The sequence below is a fragment of the Anomaloglossus baeobatrachus genome, unplaced genomic scaffold, assembly GCF_048569485.1.
Source record: "Anomaloglossus baeobatrachus isolate aAnoBae1 unplaced genomic scaffold, aAnoBae1.hap1 Scaffold_103, whole genome shotgun sequence".
Lineage (NCBI taxonomy): Eukaryota > Metazoa > Chordata > Amphibia > Anura > Aromobatidae > Anomaloglossus > Anomaloglossus baeobatrachus.
The window spans coordinates 279,433-304,417 of NW_027441859.1; the positions used below are offsets into that span (position 1 = coordinate 279,433).

Genomic DNA, 24,985 nt, shown 5'->3' on the forward strand with positions numbered 1-24,985 from the left:
ATGCCCATAAATAAAAGGGTTATGTCACACAAAATAGTTACTAAATAAACATTTCCCGCATGTCTACTTTACACCAGTGCAATTTCTGAAACTATTTTTTTGTTACAAGAGTTTAAAGTTTAATCAGCAATCTCTCATTCCTCCAAAAAAAAAAAAAAAAAAAAAAAAATTACAAAACCATTCTTTTTAGGAACCACATCACATCTGAAGTGACTGAGAAGCTTAGAAAATGCTCAAAAGGGACACCATTCTAAAAACTGAATCCATCACACTGCTCAAAGCCGCATCCAAGAAGTTTATTAACCATTTAAATGCTTCAAAGGAACTAAAGCAATGTGGAAGGTAAAAATGAATTATTTTCCCACAAAAATGTTACTTTGCCAATAAAATTGTTTATTTTAACAAGGGTATCAGGAAAAAAAAAAAGTACGCCATACAATTTGTTGTGCAATTTCTCCTTAGTACGAAAATACCTCAAGTGTGGTGGAAAAATACTATTGGGGCACACAGCAGGGCTCAGAATGGAAGCAGCGCCATTTCACTTTTTGTATGCAAAATTAGCTGCAATTGTTAGCAGACGTCATGTCGTATTTGGAGAGCTGTGTGGACAGCAGTGGAACAGTGGAGTACCCCCAGAAGTGAACCCATTTTGGAAATTAGACACCTCAAGGAATTTCTCTACATACAGTATTTGGTGAGCACCGTGAAACACCAGGTGCTTCACAGAATTTTTTAAACTAATGCCATGAAAATTAAAAAAAATACCTCAGAAATTTTGCATCAACCTCAATTGTTTGAAACTTACTAGGTTTACATGAGATAATGAGCTAAACTATTTGTGGTACATTTACTCCCAAGTAGGCCAGTACCCCATATGTGGTTGAAAACTACTTACTGTATGAGGCACAATACAAAGTGAAGAAGGGAAGGAGCTCGGAGTGCAGATTTAGTTGGAAGGTTTGGGGGTGTCATGTCACATTGACAGAGCCCCTGAGGTGCCAGAACTGCAGAAACTCCCAACAATTGACCCCATTTTACAAACTGCACCCATCAATGAATTAATCCAGGGTTGCAGTGAGCACATTGGCACTAGAGGTGTGTCAAAAAGTGTAATACTATTGTACTATTGGGCGGTTAACAAAAAAATAATTACATTTTTACCTTTAAAATGTTGTTTTAATCCAAGATTTCCAATTTACTAAAGGAAGATAGAGATATCTCTCTCTAGCTATAAAAAGCCATAGCATTTTTCAAGAGCCTGATGATGGACCTGAGTGGGGCCTTGTGTTTTTGTGGTTTGACTTGAATGCTATGGTGGCGATTTTGGTACAGAACATTTAGGATCAGTCCACATTTATCCTGTGGTTTATGCTGAGCATTTACATAAAAAGTCTCCATCTACATATCCGAAATATGTGGTTCAGGTGAAACCTGTGACTGATCCATTCACTAGTCAGGCAGTGGAGTTACCCCATACTCTATTTGGTTTATGTTCAGTGGTGTCCATCTTTTCGAAAGTGAACAAAACTGTTATTATTATTATTATTATTATTGTTTATTTATAGAGCACCATTGATTCCATGGTGCTGTACATGAGGGGGGTTACATACAGAATACATGTACACGTTACAATAGACAGACTAGCACAGGGGGAAGAGGGCCCTGCCCTTGCGGGCTTACATCCTAAAGGATTTTGGGGAGGAGACAGTAGGTGGGGTGTAGGTGGGGCGGCAGCTCCGCACGGTGGTGGGGCGGCAGCTCCGCACGGTGGTGGGGCGGCAGCTCCGCACGGTGGTGGGGCGGCAGCTCCGCACGGTGGTGGGGCGGCAGCTCCGCACGGTGGTGGGGCGGCAGCTCCGCACGGTGGTGGGGCGGCAGCTCCGCACGGTGGTGGGGCGGTGAGGTCATTGTAGATTATAGGCATTTCTGAACAGATGAGTTTTCAGGGTCCGTTTGAAGTTTGCAAGTGTAGTAGATAGTCTGACGTGTTGAGGCAGTGAGTTCCAGGAGACTGGGGATGCTCGGGAGAAGTCTTGGAGTCGGTTGCATGAGGAGCGAATGAGAGAGGAGGATAGAAGGAGATCTTGGGAGGACCGGAGGTTACGTTTTGGAGTGTAGCGAGAGATTAGTTCAGAGATATATGGAGGAGACAGATTATGGATTGCTTTGTAGGTCAGGGTTAGTAATTTGAATTGGATACGGTGGAAGATTGGGAGCCAGTGGAGGGACTTGCAGAGAGGAGCAGCGGGGTGGTATTGAGGAGAGAGGTGGATCAGTCGGGCAGCAGAGTTAAGGATGGACTGGAGAGGGGCGAGTGTGTTAGCAGGGAGACCACAGAGGAGGATGTTGCAGTAGTCGATGCGGGAGATTATGAGGGCGTGCACTAGAATTTTTGTAGATTGGGGATTGAGAAAAGGGCGGATTCTGGAGATATTTTTGAGTTGAAAACGGCAGGAGGTGGTGAGGGATTGGATGTGCGGTATGAAGGACAGGGCAGAGTCAAAGGTCACTCCGAGGCACCGAACTTTGGGTGCTGGGGAGAGCGTGATGTTATTAATTGTAATGGATAGATCAGGTGGAGAGTGCAGGGGAGATGGAGGAAAGATGATCAGTTCAGTTTTGGCCATATTGAGCTTTAGGAAGCGAGAGGAAAAGAAGGAAGATATAGCAGATAGGCACTCTGGGATTCTGGACAGCAGAGATGTGACATCTGGACCAGAGAGGTAGATCTGAGTGTCATCGGCATATAGGTGGTACTGGAAGCCATGGGACTTTATGAGTTGTCCCAGGCCAAATGTATAGATAGAAAAAAGTAAGGGTCCCAGGACAGAGCCTTGAGGGACACCAACAGAGAGAGAACGGGATGAAGAGGTTGTGTGGGAATGGGAGACACTAAAAGTGCGGTTGGAGAGGTATGAAGAGATCCAAGAGAGAGCGAGGTCTCTGACACCAAGGGAAGAGAGGATCTGTAGTAGCAGGGAGTGGTCAACAGTGTCAAAGGCTGAGGATAGGTCTAGAAGTAGGAGTACAGAGAAGTGGTTGTTAGCTTTGGCGGTAAGTAAGTCATTTGTGATTTTAGTCAGGGCAACTGTTGTTGAGGACAACTCTATTGTGCATGCCTAAAAAGATTGACACCTCAAGACCATAGGCCAAACATGAGCTCAAAGGGACTCCCTCAGCCTCATTACAGTGAATTTTCAGTTGGGAATTTTGTCTGAAATCACATTTTTTAGAGATTTAGAGGATTTGCCCACAATCTGCACACGCTGTGTCCTGGAGGCAGTGTGTCTTCTACTGTGGAGAAGCAAGTGTTGCCTGCAGGAGACCGTAGCTACCCGTACCCCACAGTCAGGGATTGGGGTGATTTGGGACATTTCCTCTGTTTTCTTTTGATAGCTTTCAATTCTGCATTTTGTTAGGCAGAATCAAGAAGAAACAGTAACTCAGTAATATTTTTTTGGGTTAGTTTATTTTACGCCTTTTAATGTGCCATAAAAGTGATCAGACAGTTTTAGTCTTCAGGTCAGTACAAATACAGTAATAAACACATCATGTAGCTTTTTTTATGTTTTGCTGCTTTTACACAGTAAAAACCTTTATAGGACCAAAAAAAAAAACAGTTTTTGCACTGCTGCATTCTGAGAGCTGTAGCTTTTTTTTATACTTTTTTTCACTGATGGAGCTGTATAGCGACTTGCTTTTTGAGTTACATGATGACGTTTTCAGAGGTAGCATTTTTATTTATATATGACTGATTGAATTTTATTCCACTTTGTCAGCTGAATGATGAAAAGACTGCTACATTTTTAATTTTTACTGTGTTCACTGAAGGGGTTAACTAGTCTGAGTCTTAAAGATAGAGTTGTTACAGATGCAGCAATACGAACTATGCGTAGTTTGTTTTTTACATAAATTTACTAATTGAAATATTTTTCAGGGGGTCTTCATTTTCAGATTGTCAAATATTTTTACCAATTTTTAAACATTTTTTTTTTTTTTCTTTTTTACTTAGTCCCTTTATGGGACACCAACTTTCAGGATCTGATCACTGATCTAATCCACTGCAATGGATTATGTTTCAGAGCTGCACTCACAGCACTGACAGTTTGCCTCTCACAATAAGCATCTGATATGGTGTGCAGGGATGTGGAGTTGGAGTCCCGGAGTTTGAGTCTGTGGTCATTTTGCTGGGAGTCGTCATAAAATGGACCGACAGACTCCTAAAATATATAATAAATTGGGTACAGTTGTTCAATGCAGTATATGCTGAATATTTATTAATAAAAAAATTGGGAAAGTTATGAAATTTCCTATAAATGTCTGTTCTATGCCTGATCAAAATATCTAGGCTATTAGTTGAAATGAATCTGTGCTGCACTTTATGTACATGACAAGTAGTGAAACGCCTCCTCTACGGAGAAGGGTAAAAACACACTGGGAAGGAAGCTCAGAACTGCTACCGTGTTTCCCCGATAGTAAGACACCCCCGATAGTAAGACGTAGTGGGGGTTTTGGGGGGGTCGGCTAATGTAAGACGTACCCCGAAAGTAAGACGTAGTAAAAATGTATTTATTTTTTTTCCTCTTTACAGTACAGTTACAGCGGCCGAGCGCTCAGCTGAGCGCCCTGACATGCCTCCGGCAAAGCGCTCAGCTGAGCGCCCTAACATGCCGGCGGCCGAGCGCTCAGCTGAGCGCCCCGACATGCCGCCGGCAAAGCGCTCAGCTGAGCGCCCTGACATACCGGCGGCATGTGACAGCTCTCAGCTGAGAGCCCTGACATGCCGGCGGCAAAGCGCTCAGCTGAGCGCCCTAACATGCCGGCGGCCGAGCGCTCAGCTGAGCGCCCCGACATGCCGCCGGCAAAGCGCTCAGCTGAGAGCTGACACATGCCGGCGGTCTGGCGCTCAGCTGAACGCCCTGACATGCCGGCGGCTTAGCGCTCAGCTGAGAGCCGACACATGCCGGCGGTCGGGCGCTCAGCTGAGCGCTCGGCTACCGAGAAATGTTGAAATGTTGCAGTAATGTTGTCCGTGGTCCATCGGGACCATGGACAACATACAAAATCACAAAGCCTCAGTGCCCTCATGTGCAGCCGCTGGTGGTTAAGTTTCCTTAACTTGCGGTACACTTAGGGCGCAATCGCGGCAAGTCCCCATACGGTACATTGCATGGAGACTTGCTGCGATTGCTGTGGGATTTTTTCCAATATAAGACATACCCCGAAAGTAAGACATAGTGGCACTTTTGGGGGTAAAAAGAAAGTAAGACACGGTCTTACTTTCGGGAAAACACGGTAGAACAGGTTCTTGCTGTTTTAACTGACAATGCTTCAAACATAAGTAAAATCAAACTGATGAATGAGAATAATGAAGGTAAGCAGCAGCTAGAAGGAAACATCAGATGCAGTATGTGTGAGATGGACGGCCATAGTCCTGTTCCTGTAACTGAGGAACAGACAGATATTACAACAGAAGAAAAGCAAAATGATCCTTTAGAATTAGATCTTGTTGAAACTGCTTCGGCTTCTCTCTCATTGATCACATGTGCTGTATTGTGCACACTCTGCAGCCGGCAATAAGAGATAATCCGCAAAAGAGACGTGATGGAACTCTGGCAAAGTGAAGAAATTTGTTATTGCTGCAAGTGCAAGTGGATTCTAGCGCTAAAAGAATCGGGCCAAATAGACATAACTTGTATCATGGTTAAAAAGGGACTCCTGTCACCAGGCTTTTGCTACCTCATCTGAGAGCAGCAAAATGTAGAGACAAAGACCCTGATTCCAAAAGGTGTGTCACTTACTGAGCTGTTTACAGTTATTTTGGTGAAATCAATGTTTTCTCTGCTTCAGATTTAGCAATTATGTGAATGTAGAGCAGGGTTATAAAGAGCTCATGCAGCTGCTGGACTACCTGGCAGTATAAGGCTACTTTCACACATCCGGTTTGAGCACTGCAGCTCAATCCGGCTGTGAAACCTATGCAACGGATGCGGCGAAAACACCGCATCCTTTGCATAAGTTTTTACATGCGGCCCGTCCGTTTTTTTCCGGTTGCGGCATGCTACTGAGCATGCGCAGTGGAAGAAACCGCATGCGGCGGCCGTATGCGGTTTTTTCCGCATTGCGCCGCATCCGGCGTCCATAGGCATGCATTCAAAAATGCACCGCAGCGGCCGGATGCGGCGCAATGCGTTTTTTTTGCCGGAGCAAAAAACGTTCCATCCGGCCGCGGCATCGGCTAAATCTGCCCCATGCGGCAAAAAACGGACCAAACGCAAGCCCATGCGGCACAATACGGCACTAATGTAAGTCTATTAAAAAAAAAAAACACAACCGGCGGCAAAAAAAAAAACGGTTGCGGTTTTTCTGCAGAGCGCCGTATTGTGCCGCAGAGCAAAAACCGGATGTGTGAAAGTAGCCTAACAGGTAGTCCTGTAATGGTTATCTCCTGCTAATTAAACAGTGATTTTATAAAAGCTGCACAATAAAATATAAAAGCAGCTCAATAAGTGACACAGCTGGAATCAGGGTCGCTTTTCCATCTGCTCTCAGATTAGGTGGCAAAAACCTGATGATAGAGTCCCTTTAAGGCCTAAGCCAAAATGCGTTGTTTTTTGTCCTCCCCTCAAGATCTGATGTCCTCATGTCTAACCACCTGGCTATTTTAACGGTAAATACATTTGAAGTTTTACAATATACATCTATATGACCGCGTTCAAGTTAGCGGTAGAGAGGTTGTTGTCTAGCCTTAAAATAGGTCAGATTTTAGGTAATCTATGATGGAGGATCTAAGGCAGGGGATACTATTTCTCAGGGCTGTGGAGTCTGAGTCGGAGTTCATTTTGGTAGAGTCGGTATAAAATGCACAGACTCCGAAAATATATAATAAATTGGGGACAGTAGTGCAATGCAGAATGTGCTGAATATTTTGCTAAATAATAACATTTAGTATAATGCTTATATTTAAGTGAAAAATGTATTGTAGTACAATGTGAACATCAGACACTTAATTATTTTTATGATACAATAATCAAGATATTTAGATAGAATATAAAATATACTTATTAGAATACAACTCTAGAACACAAAAAACTAATAAATTGTAAATATGTAAATATACCCCCACACACACACAAGATATATATGTAATCTACTGTATATTACATAGTGTATTACATAGTTACAATTTATTACAGTTTTTTGTGTTCTAAAGTTGTATCCAATAAATATATTTTATGTTATATCCAAATATATTGATTATTGTATCATAAAAATTATTAAATGTCTGATGTTCACATACACATGTTTATGTACTACAATAAATTTTTCATTTAACCATAAGCAATATATGTCGGAGTCGAAGTCGGAGTCGGTGAAAGACAAATTGAGAAGTTGGAGTCGGAGTCGAAGGTTTGGCTTACCGACTCCACAGCCCTGCGATTTCTCATAACAAATTTAGACGGCAAAAATGTTATTCAGAAAGGTTTTGTTGACACTGTCTCTACACCATCCCAAAACAGACTGGGTCAGTGTAGCGGCAGTGTCATTCCCCTAATAATCCTAATACAACGCGAGGAAACTGATCAGGAGACACTGTTGGGACAGTCCAGGGACACTTAAAATGTTATGTGTGAACATAGCCTATGTACTGGTTTTTTTTTAGCCTTGTTTTATATAAATCCATGCTAATAAAAAGCTGCTTTTTATAGTCACAGCAACATCTGAGAGTTCAGAAATCTCATGCACACACACAACCCACCTCTGGATTCTTTCCTGACTCTTGGGCAAATACCTGCGTTTATGCAGCATTTTTGAAAGAATGAGCATGTCAATTCTTTGCTGCGAGTCTTGAAAAACCACTTTAAATCAACAGCAAAAACGTCACAAAAAAAAGCCACTAAAAACCACGTCAAAAACACACCAAAGCCGCATGATGACTCCTAGGAGATTTCCTGCCACAAGATCAGGTTTTGATCAGGGAAAAACGCTGCAAAAACACCATGTGTGAACATAGCTTTATGGTGTAGGTGTCACTTGTGGATTGCCCTCGTCAGGGTGGGAGTCTTCATGGGATGCCAGGGCCACAATAGGGCATCAGGATCTCTCCATAACAGACTATTTGAATGTTTGAGTAGCTGCAGCTGGACTGATGAACAGATTCCGTATTTTCCTGAATCAACAACTGGTGAGACCGTTCTGATTACCGTATTTTTTCGGATTATAAGACGCACTTTTCTTCCCAAACATTTGGGAGGAAAATGAGGGGTGAGTCTTAAAATCCGAATATAGCCTAGCGGTGGGGCTGTCTGTGCGGGCGTCCATGTGTGTGCGGGCTTCCGCGTGCATGCGGGCTTCCGGGTGCCTGTGGCTGAGTGCGTGCGGCCGGGTGCCTGTGACTGCGTGCGGGCTGCTTCTCTGTGCGGCTGGGCGGGCGAGCGGCCTATGGTGGCTGTGCGGTGGGTGTTCCAGTGTGTCCGCGGTCCAGTTTCAAATGATGGCGCCAGGTGTAAGCGCGTGCGCAGATTGAGCTCTGCACCGCTCCAGGGGTCAGCGCGTGCGCAGATGGAGCCCTTGGACGAGAGCTCCATCTGTGCATGCGCCGCTCCGGGCGCCATCACTTGAATCGGGACCGCGGACATACTGGGACACACCACACCGGCCTGCTCCACCACTGACCCTCCGCCGCTGCCACCACTGAGCAGTTACCGCAGCTGTCCCTACTGACCCGGCGCTGCCACCACTGACCGCTGCTGCCAGCACAAGCTCTGCCTCCTGTGACCCCCGCTTCACCACCACTGCTGCCCCCTCTGGTACGATAACACCGGAGTATAAGACGGACGCCTTTTTTTTTTTTTTTTTTTTTTACCTTTTTTCTCTAAATTTGGGGTGTGTCTTCTAATCCGGTGTGTCTTATAAAACGAAAAATACGGTATATGCGCACTGTGATTGGTATATTGTTTATTGTAGTTTTTATATGATGGAACCGAGCTCATATATAAGTACAGATTCACCATTGTGGTTGGTGCAGTGTATATATACACGTCTGAAAGGAAAAAGGTTTTGGACCACTGTTCAGCTTGAATATATGTGGTGTTCTTTTTTAACCCAAAAACGACAGCAGGCAGTAATAATACGTCCCTCTGGTCATCTTAGTGATAATCCCCACCTGCTTCTGCGGCCTGCAGGCGGGGATCCGCACACGTCAGCTGATTTGTACAGCTGACATCTGTGCCTCGCAGGTACAAGTGGAATCGCCATCCACCCGATACCTGTTAACCCCTTAAATGGCGCTGTCAAGATGTTACAGCGCCATTTTAATGGTGATCGTGGTAGAAGTTTACTCACCGCCCGATAGCATTAGTCACATGACGTCATCACGTGAATTCAGTGGTTGTCATGGCAGCACAGGGTCATGTGATGACTCCTGTAGCTCACATGACTCAGGCCCTTTAAACCAGCAGCCGAGCACTGCAGTGCTGCTCTGATAGGGAGAAATGAATCAGCGATCAGACAGCTGATCCTTATAATCCCCTAAAAGGTATAAGCTTGATGAAATAATAAAAAAAAAGGTTTGAAAAATTAAAAAAATAAATAAAACCTAAAAAGTTCTAATTACCTCCCTTTCACCCTATTAAAAATTAAAGGGTTAAAAAAAAATATAGAAAAACTTGTGTTGTAGCCGGGATCAGCCAAGACTTGAGATTGAGAAGCCAACCTAGCTCTTTAAGTTTGGACATAACCAGATGTAATTGCCTGGAGCAATGAGTAGCTGAGCGGCCCACAATGAGGAAGTGGTCTAGGTATGGTACGAGTAACATTTACAGCACCATGGAATTAATGGTGCTCTATAAATAAATAAAAAAAAACAACAAACAACAAACAACAAACAACAAACAACAAACAACAAACAAACAACAAACAACAAACAACAACAACAACAAACAACAAACAACAAACAACAACAACAACAACAACACTTTCTTTTCCCGAAGATGAGCGGACACTTCCAATATGAGTTTTGTGAAAACCCTTGGTGCGATGGCGATCTCAAAGGGTAAAGCCTTGAACTGGAAGTGGCGGAGGTGTCCCTGTATCTGTAGAGCCACTCACGAATTGCTGGAACTGAGGTGAAATTGAAACATGATAGTATGTGTCCTTGAGATCGAGGACCACCATGTTACACTGTGGAAACAGGAGTTTGACCGCAGTCTTTACTGCCTCCATTGTGAAGGTGGAGACCTGTAGATGTTTGTTCAGCCCCTTTAGGTTGATTATCGTGCGGAAGGAACTGTCCGGTTTTCGGATAAGGAAGAAGGGGGGAATAATAACAGTCGCCTTCCTCTTGCGGTGGTACCTGATCTAATACTATCTATGGGGAGGGGAACCAGAAAAAAAAAAAAAACAAAAAACACTTTAGACCATGTCTAACTATGTCTAAGACCCATCTATTTGAAGACATACGTTCCCAGGCAGAGAGAAAGTGCAATAGTCTTCCTCCTACCTGGGAAGGTAGGAAATTAGGAAGATTTATCATGGGAGGGTCTATTAAATATACATTTTTTTATTTTTGCTGCGGTTTTGCCAACCCGACTGGCTTGTTGAGGCCCCTTGCCGACTATATCTTCACCTCCTGTTAAAGGGGTTCCTGCGAGAGGAAAAAGGCATAGCAGGGAAGCGCTTATTTTTAATCAGCAGCGTTTTCCAAAATTGCATCCAAGGTGGGACCAAAGAGGAAGTCACCTGTACAGGGCAGTAGACATAATCTTGACTTTGTCTGTAGATCTCCAGGCCAACATTCCAACCATAAAGCCCGCCGGGCTGCGTTGGACTGGGCTGCAGATCTGGCTGCAAAAACCATGGAGTCTGCCGATGCGTCTGCTAGAAAAGCCGCTGCTCTTTGGATTAGAGGAAGGTACGCCAGGGTGTCCTCTCTAGAACAGCCAGTCTTTAATTGCTGTTCCAAGTGATCTAGCCAGACCATCAGTGACTTGGCTGTACAAGTTGCCGCCACGGCTGGTTTCAGACCCCCCGTGCTGACTCCTCCCATATATTCATTAGAAAAAAATCTGCCTTTTTGTCTAATGGGTCTTTAAGGGTACCTATGTCTTCAAAAGGAGGGGCAAACTTCCTTGACGCCTTAGCTACCGCAACATCCAATTTAGGAGCTTTCTCCCTAGACTAACAAGCTTCATCAAAAGCATATTTGCGCTTAAAAGAAGACATGGTAATATTTTTCCTATCAGGTCTCTTTCATTCGCTTGTAATAAGGCTTTACACATTCTCATTGAGGGGGAAGGAGCGACGCTTCTTTTGTTCTAACCCCCCGATCAAAACATCCTGCATAGAGCGCTGAGGTTTTCCTTCTGTGAGACCCATTGTGGAGCTAACTGCTTTAAATAAGCGTCCCATATCTTCCACAGGGAAGCAGTAACGACTACCCGCATCTGAAGTAGAGGAGTCTGAGTAAGAATGAGCGAGTTCACCCTCGTCAACGGAAGCGTCTGAGAGGTCAGAGGCAGGGGTGAGTCATGTCGCAACTTGGCAGGGGCTCTCTTTTTAGATTTCAGACACTGAAGGGAGCTCTGGACTTCAGCTTTAATGATAGACCGGAGGTCAGACGCAATACCGGCGTCTCTTCACACAGGGTTTGCTGAATGCAGGAATGGCACAATCGTTTGCTGTAGGAATCCGGCAAAGCGTTGTCACATAAGGAGCATACTTTAGGTTTTCATTTTTCATATAGTTTCCCGAACTTCTGTTGAGTCTAAGACAAGAAAGAAAACCGGAAAACCCCATAAAAAAAAAAAACAAAAAAAACTGAGCATTTACAGATCTCACTCATCATCAAATGAACAGAGAGGGTACCGGCTCAGACAAACGAGCCCTTCTTGGGAGGTGTCACGGGACAAACTGCTGCTGCTTTTAAGCTTCTCTGAGACACTAAAGGGTACTCCGGCAGGTCGGCTTCAGTGGAATCCATTGCTGTGGAGGGGTCCGGCTCGAGCATCCCCTCAGGGCCTCACCACCTTTAAAAAAGGTAGGAGAGCTCAACAGCCTTCCCTCCGGAACACCTCCTTATGTTGGCGACGCCCTCCTCCGGTGCACTCCATGGACAGAGGTGCCTCCTGACCCCCCCACATGCGCCTCCCGGACGGATTATGGCTGCCAAGTTCTGCCCCTCAGGCTGGCCTCAGTAAAGCCTGCAAGGGCTTCCATGCACAGGCCCCTCGTGCATGCGCCATGTGACTGCCGAGCGGTCGCCTGCAGGCAGCGCGCTCAGCGTCCGGACCCGTCCGATGACTAGTCCTGCACGTGCCCAGTGCTGGGAGACATGGCAGGCGCCACCACCAAAATGGCGGCCCCCATGGACGTGCGCGTCGCCCGGTGCACTCTGCACCAGGACGCACCGAAAATTACACGTCCTGGGCATGCGCAGCCACGGGCCCACGCGGACCGTCCGGAGATCGCCAGCATGGAGACGCCGCTCACACCAGAGGACCGACTGGTCATGCTGCAGCGATTCCAGCCACGCAGCCTCCGAATCCGGGATCCCCACAGCCACCCGAAGCACGCTGGACGAGGTAAGCAAAACACTCCTATGGGGAGAGAGAAAAAAAAAAAAAAACACAGACAAAACAGTCGTCCTGAGGGTCCCCATTCAAGGACAGGAAACCAATTGATGCAGGGAGAGGAACCGCCCATTTTTATTCTGTAGGTTTCCTGTCCTTAAGGGTGGATCCCTTTCTATCGTGGAGCACTGCCATGGGTGACAGAAAAAAGTTAAAATCACCCTTAGTTTCCCCCAATGTGAAGAAATAAAAAAAAAAAGTTAAATGTTTGGCATTTCTTCATTCATAAATTACATTTCTGCAGTTGCCATAACAATGCAATTTAAGGCGATCAAAACATATCCACCTTAAAATGCTATCAATAAGAACATCAGCTTAGAGCACAAAAAAAGCTGACGCATAGCCCCATCAAACAAAAATATAAAGCATTATGGATCTCTACACATAAATATCCGTGTAATTGTACGGACCTGAAAAATCATATAATGTCAGCATTACTGTATAGGGAACCACGTATTAAAAAAAAAAAAAAAAAATTGCGCTTTCTTGGATATTTCAGAGCACTCAATTTTTTCCCCCCACTTTCCAGTACATTACATGGTTAACTGAACAGTTTCACTCAAGTACAACCTACAAAAATAAACAAGCCCTCATATGACTAAGTGTTCAAAACAATTAGAAATGAAAAAAAAAAAAAAAGTTAAAGCTCTTGAAAGAAGGGAAAGGAAGATAAAAGTGCAAAACAGAAAATGGCCACGTCAGTAAGAGGTTAATTTGTAAAATGTTTAACAAACTTACCTTTGTCATTTGAGGGTGGCTGAAATCTTTGTCTACAATAACACCTTTTATCAGCTGCGTGTCTTCAAGTTTACCTCCAACTTTACCTTCAACTTTAATCAACTCAAAATCCACATCTTTCCGTTCCATATCAGCAACAGTAAGAATAGCAGTCACTGCAATTTCTGCCATTTGTTTATGACAACGGTTAATTCTACAAGTCAAAAACAGAAATAAAAACAGGTAGAGTTAAAAGGCCATTTGTGTTTTCAAGTAATTTTTCAGTAAATTACTGTTTGTACATTAGAAAAACAGATTTGTGTGCTCATCATAAAATCGTTTTCTCTTAGGCATCGTAGGGGACACAGGACCATGGGTGTTATGCTGCTTATCCATAGGTGGACACTAAGTAGATGCAAAAAGACATTAGCTCCTCCTCTGCAGTATACACCCCCTGGCAGAGCCAGGCTACCTCAGTTTTAGTGCACAAGCAGTAGGAGAAAATGTAACAAGAACGTATCTCAACGGAGGAACGCGAGTAAGATACTCAAAACAATACTCAAAAAAAAAAGGTACTGCGAGAAACCAAGGCCCAATAGGGCAACAGGGAGGGTGCTGTGTCCACCAATGATTGCTAAGAGAAAACGATTTTACGGTGAGTACACAAAAATCCGTTTTTCTCTGACACCTCATTGGGGGACACAGGACCATGGGATGTCCTAAAGCAGTCCCTGGGTTGGCAAAAAAAAAAAAAAAAATAACCCAAGGACGAGGAACCAGTCCCAGACAGCCAGGAGCGCCTACTGAGAAAGGTGCTCTACTGCAGTTTGCAGAATTTTCTTTACCAGGTTTGCCTCAGCCGAAGCCTGGGTATGGACTCTGTAATGCTTTGAAAAAGTATATAGGCTAGACCAGGTTGCAGCCTTACACACCTGTTCCGCTGAAGCCTGATGCCTAATGACCCAAGAAGCGCCAACTGCTTGCGTGGAATGAGCCCGCAGCCCGCTAGGAATGGGCTTAAGTTGCAAGCGGTAGACCTCCTGGATCGCAGAACGAATCCAGCGAGCCAGAGTTACCTTTGAAGCTCCCTGTCCCTTCCTAGGCCACTCAGGAATGCCGAACAAGGAGTCAGTTTTCCTAAAGGGGGCTGTCCTGGATACGTAATATCTGTGGGCCCTCACCAGGTTTAGCGGATGCAGTGCCCTGTCCACCCTATGACCTGGGTGTGGACAAAAGAAAGGCAGAACAATATCCTCGTTCAAATGTAACGGGGAAGAAACCTTCAGAAGCAAATCCGGAAGGGGGCGTAGAACCACCTTGTCCTGGTGAAAGATCAGAAAAGGCTCGCGGCAGGAGAGTGTTGCCAGTTCAGAAACCAGTCTGATGGACGTAATCACCACCAGGAACGTTACCTTCCAGGACAGAAGAGCAAGAAAATATTCCTTAAGCGGTTCAAAGGGGGACCCCTCTGCAGACCGTCCAGAATGAGATTGCGGTCCCATGGGTCCAGCGGCCGTTTGTACGGGGGAACTAAAAACGGCAAACGCCCTGGAGGAAGGTCTTGACTTGCGGTTTGCAAGCTAGGCGGCATTAATAGAATATTGAGAGCGCTGAGACCTGCCCCTTCAGGGAGCCGAGGGCCAACCCCGCTTGCAAGCCTGACTGTAGAAATTTGAGGATACTGGGGATCGCCACAGGTATAGGCGGGATGTTACTTTCCCTACACCATGAAAGGAAGGTTTTCCCACGTATGGTGGTAGATACGGGAGGAGAAGGGAATTTTGTTACTTACCGTAAATTCCTTTTCTTCTAGCTCTTATTGGGAGACCCAGACGATTGGGGTATAGCTACTGCCCTCCGGAGGCCACACAAAGCACTACACTAAAAAGTGCAAGGCCCCTCCCCTTCTGGCTATACCCCCCCGTGGTATCACGGGTTCTCCAGTTTTAGTGCCAAAGCAAGAAGGAGGAAGCCAATAACTGGTTTAAACAAATTAACTCCGAATAACGTCGGAGAACTGAAAAACCGTTCAACATGAACAACATGTGTACCCGCAAACAACAAAAAAATCCCGAAGGACAACAGGGCGGGTGCTGGGTCTCCCAATAAGAGCTAGAAGAAAAGGAATTTACGGTAAGTAACAAAATTCCCTTCTTCTTCAGCGCTCTATTGGGAGACCCAGACGATTGGGACGTCCAAAAGCTGTCCCTGGGTGGGTAAAGAGATACCTCATGTTAGAGCTGCAAAACAGCCCTCCCCTACGGGGGTGTCACTGCCGCCTGCAGGACTCTTCTACCTAAGCTGGCATCCGCCGAAGCATAGGTATGCACCTGATAATGCTTGGTGAAAGTGTGCAGACTCGACCAGGTAGCTGCCTGACACACTTGTTGAGCCGAAGCCTGGTGTCGTAATGCCCAGGACGCACCCACGGCTCTGGTTGAGTGGGCTTTTAGCCCTGAAGGAACCGGAAGCCCCGCAGAACGGTAGGCCTCTAGAATTGGTTCTTTGATCCATCGAGCCAGGGTGGCTTTAGAAGCCTGCAACCCCTTGCGCGGACCAGCGACAAGGACAAAAAGTGCATCGGAACGGCGCATGGGCGCCGTGCGGGAAATGTAGATTCTGAGTGCTCTCACCAGATCTAGCAAACGTAAGTCCTTTTCATACCGGTGAACCGGATGAGGACAAAAGGAAGGCAAGGATATATCCTGATTAAGATGAAACGAGGATACGACCTTAGGGAGAAACTCCGGAATGGGGCGCAGCACTACCTTGTCCTGGTGGAACACCAGGAAGGGAGCCTTGGAAGACAGAGCTGCCAGCTCCGACACTCGCCGAAGCGATGTGATCGCAACAAGAAACGCCACTTTCTGTGACAGGCGAGAAAAGGAAACTTCCTTCAGAGGCTCGAAGGGCGGCTTCTGGAGAGCAACTAGTACCCTGTTCAGATCCCATGGATCTAACGGCCGCCTGTACGGGGGCACAATATGACAGACCCCCTGCAGGAACGTGCGCACCTTAGGAAGACGTGCTAGACGCTTCTGAAAAAACACGGATAGTGCCGAGACTTGCCCTTTAAGGGAGCTGAGCGACAAGCCCTTTTCCAACCCCGATTGCAGGAAGGAAAGAAATTTGGGCAATGCAAATGGCCAAGGGGATACTCTCTGTGCAGAGCACCAGGATAAGAAAATCTTCCACGTTCTGTGGTAGATCTTAGCAGACGTTGACTTCCTAGCTTGTCTCATTGTGGCTACGACTCCTTGAGATAATCCTGCGGACGCTAGGATCCAGGACTCAATGGCCACACAGTCAGGTTCAGGGCCGCAGAATTCTGATGGAAAAACGGCCCTTGGGACAGTAAGTCTGGTCGGTCTGGCAGTGACCACGGTCGACCGACCGTGAGATGCCACAGATCCGGATACCACGATCTCCTCGGCCAGTCTGGGGCGACGAGTATGACGCGGCTGCAATCGGATCTGATCTTGCGTAACACTCTGGGCAAGAGTGCCAGAGGTGGGAAGACGTATGGGAGCCGGAACTGCGACCAATCTTGAACTAATGCGTCTGCCGCCAGAGCTCTTTGATCGCGCGACCTCGCCATGAATGCCGGGACCTTGTTGTTGTGCCGGGACGCCATTAGGTCGACGTCCGGCACTCCCCATCGGCGACAGATTTCCTGAAACACGTCCGGGTGAAGGGACCACTCCCCTGCGTCCATGCCCTGGCGACTGAGGAAGTCTGCTTCCCAATTTTCTACGCCTGGGATGTGAACCGCGGATATGGTGGATGCTGTGTCCTCCACCCACATTAGAATGCGCCGGACTTCTTGGAATGCTTGCCGACTGCGCGTCCCTCCTTGGTGGTTGATGTATGCCACCGCTGTGGAGTTGTCCGACTGGATTCGGATCTGCTTTCCTTCCAGCCACTGTTGGAAGGCCAGTAGGGCAAGATACACTGCCCTGATTTCCAGAACATTGATCTGAAGGGTGGACTCCTGCGGAGTCCACGTCCCCTGGGCCCTGTGGTGGAGAAACACTGCTCCCCACCCTGACAGACTCGCATCTGTCGTGACCACTGCCCAGGATGGGGGCAGGAAGGATCTTCCCTGAGACAATGAGGTGGGAAGGAGCCACCATTGTAGAGAGTCCTTGGCCGTCTGGGAAAGAAAGACTTTCCTGTCCAGGGACGTTGACTTCCCGTCCCATTGGCGGAGAATGTCCCATTGAAGTGGACGCAGATGAAACTGCGCAAAGGGAACTGCTTCCATGGCTGCCACCATCTTCCCGAGGAAGTGCATGAGGCGCCGTAAGGGGTGCGACTGGCCTTGAAGGAGGGATTGCACCCCTGTCTGTATGGACCGCTGCTTGCTCAGCGGAAGCTTCACTCTCGCTGCTCGAGTATGAAACTCCATGCCAAGATACGTTAGCGACTGTGACGGTGACAGATTCGACTTTGGAAAGTTGATGATCCATCCGAACGTCTGTAGAGTCTCCAGCGTAGCATGTAGACTGAGTTGGCATGCCTCTTGAGAGGGTGCCTTGACAAGTAGATCGTCCAGGTAAGGGATCACCGAGTGTCCCTGAGAGTGCAAGACTGCTACCACCGCCGCCATGACCTTGGTGAAGACCCGGGGGGCTGTCGCCAGACCGAATGGCAGAGCTACGAACTGAAGATGGTCGTTTCCTATCACAAAACGTAGAAAACGTTGATGTTCTGTAGCAATTGGCACGTGGAGATAAGCATCTTTGATGTCTATTGAGGCAAGGAAGTCTCCTTGAGACATTGAGGCAACGACAGAGCGGAGGGTTTCCATCCGGAACCGTCTGGCGTGCACATGTTTGTTGAGCAGCTTTAGATCCAGAACAGGACGGAACGAGCCGTCCTTTTTTGGAACCACAAAGAGATTGGAGTAAAACCCTCGCCCTTGTTCCTGAGGCGGTACAGGAACCACTACTCCTTCCGCTCTTAGGGAGTCCACCGCCTGCAGCAGGGCATCTGCTCGGTCTGGATGTGGGGAGGTTCTGAAGAACCGAGCTGGAGGACGAGAACTGAACTCGATTCTGTACCCGCGAGACAAAATGTTTGTCACCCACCGGTCTTTGACCTGTGACATCCAAATGTCGGAAAAGCGGGAGAGCCTGCCCCCAACCGGAGATGCGGAGGGGGGGGGCTGGAAGTCATGAGGTAGCCGCTTTGGAAGCGGTTCCGCCATTTGCTTTCTTGGGGCGTGCGTGAGCCCGCCAGGAATCTGAGACTCTTTGCGTCCTCTGAGTCCCTTTGGACGAGGAGAATTGTGTCTTGCCCGAACCTCGAAAGGACTGAAACCTCTGCTGCCATTTTTTCTGCTGAGGTTTGTTTGATCTGGGCTGGGGTAAGGAAGAGTCTTTACCCTTGGACTGTTTAATGATGTCAGCCAATGGCTCGCCAAACAGTCTATCTCTAGATAAAGGCAAGCTGGTTAAACATTTTTTGGAACCAGCATCTGCTTTCCAGTCCTTTAACCACAAGGCTCTGCGCAAAACTACCGAATTGGCGGACGCCATTGAGGTGCGGCTGGTAGATTCTAGGACCGCATTGATAGCGTAAGACGCAAACGCAGACATCTGCGAGGTAAGGGACGCCACTTGCGGCGCCGCTGGATGTATGATAGCATCCACTTTTGCTAAACCAGCTGAAATAGCTTGGAGTGCCCATACGGCTGCGAATGCTGGAGCAAACGACGCGCCGATAGCTTCATAGACAGATTTTAACCAAAGGTCCATCTGTCTGTCATTGGCATCCTTAAGTGAAGCGCCATCCTCCACTGCAACTATGGATCTAGCTGCAAGTTTGGAAATCGGGGGGTCTACTTTTGGACACTGGGTCCAGCGCTTGACCACATCAGGGGGGAAAGGAAAACGTGTATCCTTAGAACGTTTAGAGAAACGCCTTTCTGGATGAGCGTCGTGTTTCTGGATTGATTCTCTGAAGTCAGAGTGATCCAAGAAAGCACTCAATTTACGCTTGGGATAGAGGAAACGAAACTTCTCCTGCTCTGCAGCTGCCTCCTCTGCAGAAGGGGCTGGGGGAGAAATATCCAACAGCCTATTGATGGCTGAGATAAGATCGTTTACCATGGCGTCCCCATCCGGGGTATCCAGATTGAGAGGGGTTCCAGGATAAGACTCCTGATCACTCTCTTCAGACGCATCACAGGGCGACTGATTGCGCTGAGACCCTGAGCAGTGTGATGACGTTGAGGGTCTTTCCCAGCGAGCTCGCTTAGGGTGGCTGGGGCTATCATCTGAGTCATAATACTCAGCCTGGGAAGCCGGGGACCCCCTTGCAGTCTGGACTAATTCCAACTGAGGGGGATTAGAGGACAGAGACCTCGCCGTGTCCATAGACTGAGCCCCAGTCATGGATTGCAAAGTTTCAAGGATTTTTGCCATAGTCACAGACATTCCATCAGCAAAAGCTGCAAAGTCTGTCCCTGACACCGGGGCAGGACTTACAAGCGTCTCAGCCTGGGTCACTACCCCTCCGGACTCCGGCTGGCGAAGCAGCACCGGATCTGAGCATTGCACACAATGGGGGTCTTTGGAACCTGCTGGTAGAGCAGCCCCACATGCAGCACACGCAGTGAACACAGCCCTAGCCTTGGCAGCCTTGCGTTTTGTGGATGACATGTTGCTGCCTCCTCAGAGCGATCTGGGGTATCCAGCCAGGAAGCGACCTCACAGTGCAAGAAATAACTAAATATATATATCTGGTGACACAGTACACCAATACACACTGAGGCACTAGAGGGGCCAGCTGAAATGCCGCTTACCGCCCGCTTAAGAGCGGGTGTGTGGTATCCAAAAGCCCCCTAGTCCAGGTCTCCCAGAGCCTTGCGTCCTTCCTCCAGCCAGACTGCATGTAATGGCTGCCGGCGTCCTGAGAGAGGAGGGGGGGCGGGCCCTGGGCGTTCCTGGCTAAGAGCGGGAAGCCTGCTTCCCTCTGTGCCTAGTGAGAGGGCTGGAGCATGTAAATCAGGCTCCAGCCCTCGTCGCTGCGGTGAAACAGCGTCTCTCCCCTACCCTGATTGACAGGGTGGGGGCGAGAACGAAGCGGAGCCAGGCCGCAAAAGCCGGGGACTGGATTTATAAACGCCGCCGCCGTAAAAGCGCGGTCGGCGTGTCCCCGGCGCACTACAAGTCACAGCAGCGCCGCCCGGTCCAGTGGGGGTCGGCGCTGCGTTCCCACACTACAAAGTCCCCCAGTAAACTGTAGAGACACTAACTCCCACGTTACGGTCCCCGGCGCACTACAACACCCAGCCAGCCCGGAGTGTGTCTGTGCCTGCCGGGGACACAGAGTACCTGTATGATGCAGGGCCATGTCCCTGATTGTACTCATGCTCCGAATCCATCAGGTTCTATGGGTCTGTGGATGGAGCCCGGCGTCAGAGCTTAGAGGCCGGCAGGATCCCACTTCCACAGAGCCCTACAAGGGGATGTGGAAGGAAAACAGCATGTGGGGCTCCAGCCCCTGTACCAGCAATAGGTACCTCAACCTTACAACACCATCCACGGGTGAGAAGGGAGCATGCTGGGGGCCCTTTATGGGCCCTCTTTTCTTCCATCCGAAATAGTCAGCAGCTACTGCTGACTAAAATCTGTGGAGCTATGCGTGGATGTCTGACCTCCTTCGCACAAAGCTTGAAAACTGGAGAACCCGTGATACCACGAGGGGGTATAGCCAGAAGGGGAGGGGCCTTGCACTTTTTAGTGTAGTGCTTTGTGTGGCCTCCGGAGGGCAGTAGCTATACCCCAATCGTCTGGGTCTCCCAATAGAGCGCTGAAGAAAACAAGTTTTCGGGCGCTGATCATGGTGGAGATCGCCACAGGAGAGAGTCTCGCCCTTGTTAATACTCAGGTCTCAATGGCCAAGCCGTCAACTTCAGGGCTCTGGAGTTCTGATGGGAAATAGGCCCTTGGGTCAGCAATTCTGGGATGTCTAGAAGGCGCCACGGTACGTCTGTGAGCATTTGTACTAATTCAGCGCACCAGGCTTGCCTGGGCCAGTCCGGTGCCATCAGTATCACCGGGACTCCATCTGCCTTGATCTTCCTGATTACTCGCAGCAGCAGGTGCAGAGGCGTAAACATGGAAGGCAGGCGGAAGTGGCGCCAGGAGCAGACTAGAGCGTCCGCGCTGATGGACTGCGGGTCGCGTGACCTGGCTATAAACGAGAGTACGTTTGCTTGTAACCTTGAGGCCATTGGATCCACGTCTGGTGTACCCCAGTGAGTACAGATGTGTAGGAACACTTCGGGTGGAGAGACCACTCTCCGGCGGCCAGGCCTTGCTGACTTAGAAAGTCCGCCGCCCAGTTCTCTACTCCCGGTATATGTACCGCTGATATCACCGACTCTGTCCATTCGGACCAGCTGAGGATCCTGTGGACCTCGTGATATGCTGCCTTGCCACGGGTGCCCCCTGCCGATTGATATACTCTACAGCTATCACATTGTCTGATTAGACTCGAATCTGATGACCCGCTAGCAGAGGGCGGAACGACCTGAGCACGAAGAAGATATCCTGGAAATCCGCGCTATTTATGAAAATAACGCTTCAGGGAATACTCCAGGAGAATTCCCTTGAGCGTTGGACGCTCCAGGGAAGACTCCTGGAGCATCCAACGTCCTTGAGCAGTGTGGTGCCAGTACACTGCTCCCCAGCCTAGGAGGCTGGCGTCCGTGGTCAGGACTAGTCAGTTTACTGGGATAAAGGATCTTCTCTTTGATAGGGAGGAGGGCCGAAGCCACCAGCGGAGTTTATACCTGACTGAAGGAGTCAGGTGAAGAGGTTTGTCCAGGGAGAAGGGGCTCTTGTCCCAGGCAGATAGAAGCTCTAGCTGCAGTGGGCAGAGGTGCAGCTGAGCAAATTGCACTGCCTCCATAGCCACAACAATCCTGCCTAGCACTCTAATACTGAATCGAATGGAGCGAGACGGAGGACGTAGAAGGCAGCGTCCCGCTTGTCGTAGAGTGGTCGTTTTGTCCTGAGGGAGAGATATCAAACCCCGACGGGTGTCCAGGGACATGCCCAGGAAGGTGATGAATATTGACGGGACTGGGGATGATATGTCTAGATTCAGTAGCCACCCTAAGCGGGATAGGGTGTCCACTGTGATCTGCACGCTGGTTGAGCAGTCGCAGAAAAAGGGGGCCTTGATGAGAAGGTCATCCAAGTAAGGCAGAACGACTACTCCCCTGGCGTGAAGGACACTCATGGCAGCCGCCATGACCTTGGTGAAGACCCTTGGTGCGGTGGCAAAGCCGAAGGGAAGGGCTACGAATTAAAAATGGGAGTCTTGAACCGCAAAGCGAAGGAACCTTTGGTGAGCTGGGGCAATGGGTATGTGCAGGTAAGCGTCCTTAATATCTATGGAGGCGTGGAATTCCCCTTTGACCATGGACGCAATAATGGACCTTAGGGACTCCATTCTGAATCTCCGTACGTGCACGTTTGTTCAGGTGTTTGAGGTCCAGGATGGGCCGAACTGACACCCTTTTTGGGAACCACGAAGAGGTTGGGATAAAAACCACTAAACCTTTCGTTATCCGGAATGAGGACTATCACCCCTGCCTTTTGGAGCGAATGGATTGCTGTGAAGAAGGCCTCGCGATATCTTAGAGCCTTTGGGGGTTTTGAGAGAAAGAACCGACCCGGGGGTCGGGTCCGGAATTCCGTGTGGTAACCGGAAAACACAAGGTCTCGCACCCATTTGTCGTCTGAGGCGGCAGCCCCGATGTGTCAAAAGAGATGCAGTCGACCCCCGACCATGGGTTTGTCTTCTGTGGCACTGAAAGAGTCATGAGGAGGAGAATCGTTGAGGATGAGACTCCCTAGGCTTGAAATGTTTCTGTCTAGGCTGCCATGACTATGTGAGCTTCGGGGAAAACTGAGAAGGTTGGTCCCTGCGTAGCCCGCGGCTGGTGACGGGGGCAGGGCGGGATGTTTACCAACCAAGAGAGTTCCGAAAGGAGCGGAACGAGGACTGTGGATATCTGGTAAATGTCTTCCTGGGTTTTAGCTGAGGGAGGGAGGTACTCTTTCCTCCCGTGGCGTCAGAAATGAGCTTGTCCAGACGTTCGCCAAACAATCGATCTGGAAAATAAGGGAGGCCTGTGAGACTTCTTGGATGCCAAATCCGCTCGCCATTGTCGGAGCCAGAGGGCTCTGCGGATGGCTATGGTATTTGAGGCGGCAAATGCTGCGCAGGTTGCAGCATCGAGAGAGGCCTGCATGAGGTACTCTGCCGCTGCGGCAATTTGAGCTGTTACATCTGTGAGGGTATGAGGAAACTGGGATTCCTGAAGCAAAATGGTAAGGAAAAGGCAAAGGCAAGAGGGAGGAACCGCAGCCTCAAAAGCGGAGCAAGCGACCTGCTCCACCTGTCCGTCAGGTCTTTGATGGAGCAGCCATCGGGTAATGACAGGAGAGTCTTTGTGGCAAGGCGGGAGACCGGAGGAGGGATGGGTGACAACCGAGGATGGATCGGCCCAGCCCTTAGGGATAGGTAAGCCGAAAAGGTACCGGGACTCCATAAGTTTACGGTTACCAAAGCACCTGTCAGGCTTCTCCCTTTCCTTTGTGAGGATATCTTGAAACTCTGGGTGGTTAGCAAAGACTTTTTGAGGCTTCTTTGCCCTCTTAAAAAGGAGACCGCATGGTCAGTAGTAGTGGATGGGGCATCCTCCACATGCAAAGTTTGGTTGATTGCTGCAATAAGAGTATCGCAGCTTGATCGTCTGGGGAGGTTGAATCCAAGGAATCATCCTGGTAGAAACAGCATTCCCCCTCCTCCAGCTCCTCAGAAGCCGCAGAACGTGTGAAAGAACCTGATCTGTGTACTCCCGAGGGAGAGCTATGGGTGCCATGAGAGGGTACAGGAGACACCTGCCCGTGTGCCCTTTTTCTGATCCCTGCAACCAGTGAAGTATGGGCCCGGTTTTCCTCAGAAGGACCCTCTATAGGGGTGTCTTCAGGCTGCGTTCCGTCCATGGGCCCAGAAGGGTGGGGAGGACAATATTGCATAGCCAGCACCAGGTTCTGGAAAACTTTTTACATGGATTGGGACAGACACTGTGCCCATTCCGGTGGGCTGGGAGCCCTAGGCTCTGGGTTGGTGGCGGTTGCAGCAGTGGTGGCAGGGGGCTCTTGGGGGGGCTTCAGGGGTACAGGACTCTCAGAAAGGAGAGGTGTGTTTTCGTGGTAGCTCAGCGTGGCAGGTGGTGCAGGCTGAATGATGGACTGTATGAGACTTAGAATTCTTAGTACCCTTTGAATTAAACATGTTGCCTGTGCAGGGAGTATGCAAAGGACAGGGAGCAATGATCTGCAGAGCTAATAAGTGAAGCAGAGTATGAAAAAAGGGTGTATCTCACCCAAGTCAGCCAAATGACCCTGTGTCCTTGTGGTGCAGAGTGCTGCAGCAAGGAGGAAGCCCACTCTGGACAAGGAACACATGGAGAAGAGCTCCGCGCGCTTTCCTGAGGGGGCGTGCCTTATCGCGGCACAGAAGGGGGCGGGACTTATCGCTGAAAAGAGCGCCGAAAAGGAGAGCGTGTTGAGGAAAAAAAGGAAAAAAAAAAAAAAGAAGAAAAACAGCGG

The 24,985-nt window shown here is 48.5% G+C and overlaps 1 protein-coding gene across 2 annotated transcripts in view; it reads right to left on the reverse strand.

Moving 5' to 3' along the window:
• Nucleotides 1–24,985, reverse strand: part of CCT5 (chaperonin containing TCP1 subunit 5) — a 422,120-nt gene that overhangs the window by 261,634 nt on the left and 135,501 nt on the right. For both annotated transcript variants that reach the window (XM_075331906.1, XM_075331907.1), the window contains exon 5: nucleotides 13,368–13,560. In XM_075331906.1, coding sequence (XP_075188021.1) covers nucleotides 13,368–13,560 — 193 coding nt within the window. The remainder of the gene's footprint in view (nucleotides 1–13,367; nucleotides 13,561–24,985) is intronic.